This window comes from Hippoglossus hippoglossus, chromosome 12 (genome assembly GCF_009819705.1).
Source record: "Hippoglossus hippoglossus isolate fHipHip1 chromosome 12, fHipHip1.pri, whole genome shotgun sequence".
In the NCBI taxonomy this organism is placed as follows: domain Eukaryota; kingdom Metazoa; phylum Chordata; class Actinopteri; order Pleuronectiformes; family Pleuronectidae; genus Hippoglossus; species Hippoglossus hippoglossus.
In genome coordinates this window covers 21,144,755-21,149,754 of record NC_047162.1, presented here as the reverse complement: position 1 = coordinate 21,149,754, position 5,000 = coordinate 21,144,755, and the positions used below count along the sequence as shown (strand labels likewise).

General features: G+C 41.6%; 1 protein-coding gene across 1 annotated transcript in view; it reads right to left on the bottom strand.

Moving 5' to 3' along the window:
* The window catches only part of dcc (DCC netrin 1 receptor), a 139,681-nt gene that overhangs the window by 14,434 nt on the left and 120,247 nt on the right, over nt 1-5,000 (bottom strand). Inside the window, exons 26-27 of the mRNA XM_034603188.1 lie at nt 4,743-4,892; nt 128-466 (exon numbers count right to left, since the gene is read on the bottom strand). Coding sequence (XP_034459079.1) covers nt 128-466; nt 4,743-4,892 — 489 coding nt within the window. The remainder of the gene's footprint in view (nt 1-127; nt 467-4,742; nt 4,893-5,000) is intronic.

Sequence of the window (5,000 nt, the reverse complement as noted above, 5' to 3'; positions counted from 1 at the left end):
AGTGTCACATCACAATGCGTCACGTGAAGTCTCACGTTATGTCAAATGATGTCACATGTGGCTGCTAACATTAGTTTCCAGCTTAGACACACACGCACACTAAAGACGATGAAACATCTGTTTTTACTCATTTGTGAAACACCCAACAAACATCTGTACTCACTGGACTGCGGAAGCATGGATGTGTACACCTTGGGGTCGATGGTCCCCATGGGTGGTGGCAGCAGTGGGTTGGTGAAACTTCGTAGCGGGTGCGTGGGCCGCACACAGGCCGTTGGGATGGTCCGAGCATTCGTTGCCTGGACCTCCTCAGAGGCTGCAGCTGAAGTTGGAGCGCCCGGAACTGGACCGACCACAGGAGTGTGCTCAACGGGCAGGGCGGAGGAGCCCGGAAGGAGGGGAGGGGCCTGCTGTGGTGGAGGCTGCTGCTGGAGGAGAGGATTGGTGGAGATCTCCGAGGGCATCGCTAAAGCCGAAGAAGTTAGAGCAGAATTAGAAGAAATATTCTGACACATGATCCGAAAGATCTTTAACATTTATCATAGTTTTTGCTTTGATGGAGGCAATTAAATGAAAAACACTGCTTTAGAGATTACTGCTTTTTCAGAAAGGCAGTGAAAAAGAAAGTGTGTTTCTGACAGACTGTAAATAAAGATGGATGACATCTCTGCTTCCTCCAACAATACTTGGGTTAGCTCCTTCTGTACCCTCTTCAGTTTTTGTTGTGGCTAAATTTCCTCACAATCCCATTTAATATTTGTGGTGAAAGATGTGACAGAAAGACGACGAAGAAGGGAAAAGAAGAAGAGAAGATTCCTGCTGAAAAAAAAAGAAAATAAATGTGATGACTGTGCAGAAACACAAGATTTGAAAAATGTGATCAGAGAAAACGTGGGAGAGCAAGGACAAGACACTAATTACATGTGGAGTCGCTGTGTTTTCATTTGCCAGATAAGACGAGAGAGAGAGGAAAAACCAAAAAGAATGTGAGAGACACTCACAGAGAAAAGGACGGGGGTGGGAGGGGGTGAGTTGGATGATGAAAGGGGAAAGAGGAAAGAGAGGAGCAATCAAATAGAAAGAACTGAGAGATGTTTAACAGTTCAGGGAGCTGAAACAGAGAATCATCCATCCTAAGTAGACATATACAGTATAGCAGCTTGCATGTTCCAAAACAATGAACATGCTACTGGTACCTCAGCGACAAAAGTCTGGTACATATGCTATTTTAGTATCAGAGGGTCGGGACAATCAGAGAGTAAATGGTCATTCAGGTCAGAGGACTTAACAGTAAAGACATTTTCTTCTCAACTCCAGGTTGATAATATTAATGAGTATTTTAACTGCAAAATGTTTTCATGCTCCAATGTTCAGACTCACTTTGCTTCAGCTCCTCTTTTCAGCCTCTGTCTCAAACACTTAGTTTTAGCTCCTGTCTCTTCTGATGAAGTCCAGTCAGCTCTGATTGGCCAGCTGGGTCACTCCGTTGCTTCCAGCACAAGTCAGCCTCCGCACTTGACTAACCTGGGTCACGTACTATCTCAAAATGTTTTGCTACAGTTTCAATGTCGAAAGACATGTTTCCTCTAAACGTATCATTGAGCTTCAAGGATTGTTTGGTGGGTGTGTCATAGGTGTTATCCAATCAGCAGTGACGTGTCTATAAACCCTGACATATTAAAAACAGTGATAGGAAGCATTGTAAGTTCTCTACAGGGGCAGCAGCTGCTCATTAATTAAACATATTAGAAGCTTCGACAAAGACAGAGTGTTCAACACACCATGTTTTTGTTTAAAGAAATGACCATGAACCCTAGTTTTGTTTTGTTAGGGGGCGTGTCAGGTAAACAAAGGTGCACAAATCTGATTGATATCCATCTTTAAACTTGATAAAAATGTCCAAAGACTTCAGAGTAGTTGAATCAAAGACTCAAAGATTTTGGTCATTTTAGTTTCTGAAGATTTAAAACTATGTAGAGCAATTTGGGGAAAAGACCAATCGTTAAAATTATTTTACTTCCCCAGAATGTCATCAAGTAAGTTCTGCAGATCCTGACCTGTAACAAGTTACCAGCTCCCTCATGCATAAAAATGTCTAAAAACAAGTGCCCCCTCACTACAATACTGTTCGGTAGGACCACCAGTCATCACAATTTTGCAGCGTACCTTCAAAGGTGCAATATGTACATGTTCTGTCAGATGCTGGTGATGGTCACTCGCCAAGAGCTTCAGTTGCATTTACAAGATAAGAGATTATAAAAAAGACATCTGAGCTACGTCTTCTGGGTCGACCGAACACTCCAGTGACTCACTATTGGAAAGTGATCAGACTTTCACGCTAAGTTTCAGAAAACAGGGACTGACAGAGCTCAAAGCAAAACATTGTTGTTACATCAATGTTAAGTTAAGTGTGATTTTCTAACTCAAGCCAGAATAAGGTATAGCTAGTTGACATGATAACTTTAGTAGAAGCAAAGATGTGATACAAATTAAAAAATAAACTGGAGACAGAAGTAGGATTGAAGAAGCTAAGTGATTAGTTGTTAGTGCTAATGAAGAGAAAACGTACATAAAGCCCCTTTCAAGAGATATTCAACAGGTTAACCAAGAGTTTAAAAGCAAAAATTGAGAACATATGGTTTAGTGATGATGCCTTACAACAACGTGTGAGGTTTGAACTCAGTTTACAGCAGATTTGCTGTTGACGTGAAAAGTTCTGTTGTGAGAACAGGATCGGATATCTTTCTAGTCTGTAGTTAATAGTGTGCGTTTCTCTGCAGGCATAATGAAATGCATCACTTCAGCCTACTACTTAAACATTTCTAGCCAGTGGACTTGTCGTCTTTCCACAAATACCTGCATTAAAGTGCATTAACTGTTGTGAAGGACTAAGTATCGGCCGTGTGCTTTCCACTCGGGGGAAAACAGCAGATGTGTTATTTGAATTGTTATTTGCAGCTTTCCATCACTGTGGTGGCAGAGGTGAGGTTGTCTGACACGCCCCCCTAATAAAGTCAACTAAAGCAAGAGCTGAGGTCGATATTTCATACAAGCATTGAAGCTGTTGACCAATCACAACAGAGTGGACCAGCTGACCAATAAGAGCAGACTGTGGGTCTTAAAGAGACAGGAGCTAAAGTGTTTGAGACAGAGGCTGAAAGAGGAGCTGCAGCAATGGACAGTCTGAGGAAAGTGATTCTTTCCTCAGACTGTCATGGAAACATTTTACATTATTAACACTAATTCAAATCGTCCACCTGAATATGAACAATATATGTTCCCTTTTAAATGCAAACAGAAATCAATTAAATTTCATTGGAGGAGGAGTTTCAAATATAATTATAATGGAGCCAGTGCCATGAAACAAGAATCTCACAAAAAGGTAAAACAAGCTGCAGATATATCAGCTGCAAACTTGATTTATATGTCTAATCATCTTATGGGATTTTACACTGGCTCGTGATGATTTCCAAATAAAAAGTGATGTTATGGTTTCCTTCTGTGTGTCACACGGCGCATTACACATACACATTACATCGTTTGTGGCTGCGTTCGTTTTTTCCCTCTCTCTCTGGTGCTCCCTCACTCCTTTACGTGTTCTTTCCCTTCCAGAGCAGAACACCTGAAATCCATTAACTACCCAAGAGAAGAAGTGGAGCCTGAGGCAAAGAGAAGAGAGCTGGTGGCACGTTTTCTCCTCTTCTCTCTTCTCAGCATTTTTTTTAGACGGCTGGGTTCTCAATATTTTAGTTTGTTTTTTTTAGTTTTAGATTAGTTTAGATTCTTTAAGTTGCTGCAGGGGATGGTTAGGTGTGACGTTTCATGTCATTCAAATCTTTTGCTCTTTTTAAATTTTTAAACAGTCATTATTCTGTTTATAATAAATATTATATACGTCAACGTCTGACTTCTTCCATCATTAGCCACACATCTGAATCTGTCTGGTCTCTCTCAGCCGATCTTTTTATTGTGATCAGACGCTTACAGTTGTGTCTTATTGTGTGACTTCAGTTTATGTAATCTGCCTCTTTAACAGCCACCGTGTCTCTCTACATTATATTTGCCTCACTCCATCATTAGCTGCCTCGTCCCGCCCCTCCGTCAGCTCATAAGTGTGTTTTGCCAGCAGTGATCAGCCCTCCCAGTGGGTCGGCTAATTCAATGACTCTGAAGCTTCTTCACGTCTCTGCTGTTGTTAAATCATTGATACGAGCCAACCAGGAATTAGCCAATTACTGAATTATTGCTCCCAATCATGTCGTTTAGCATTTAGCTACACTGCAAACTGGGGCTTGAGTACGAAGACAGGAGGGGGAGGATAGTGGAGAGAGGAGTGGGAAGATTAAGATGTAGTTTAAAACCTGTTCTTATTAAAGGTTCAAGTGGTATCTCAAAGATTTTCATGCAAACAAATGTGTGTTAAATCACCACCCAAAGCAGAATACAGTAACACAAAGATAATCAAGCCTATTGTTCCCTAAGGAAAATATTTTCTGTATATAATTGCTGTATTATGATTTTAGTGTGACATTCCCTGAACAAAAACCAAGAGAAATCAGTAACTAGCACCAATGTGAAGCTTGGAAACATAATTTAACTTAAGTGAACGTTGGGTCTAGGCGAAGACATTCGCTCTAGACAAGAAACATACATGTACCTGTTTTCTGTTGTTCTGTTATTTTTACCCGGAGAATTTCTCGACAGTATTGTCGTCAGTATCAGAAGTCGTATCATTGTGGTACCTGGTGTGTAACCTCTGTCCACCGTCAGGCTGGGGAAAGGCATCGGTCTCAGGCTGAACTTGTTGTGTGAGAAGCTGCAGGAAGGTGAAGGCAGGATACCAGGATACTGAGACGAGTCCAGAGCTGGCACCGGGATCGCACTAACAACCGCTAAGCACACACACAAGGCAAATCGAATCAGTAAACTGAGGCTCAATGGCACCTCGGAAGAAAGAGGACACAGTCATCATGAACACAGAGACTTGGAGAGACAGAATA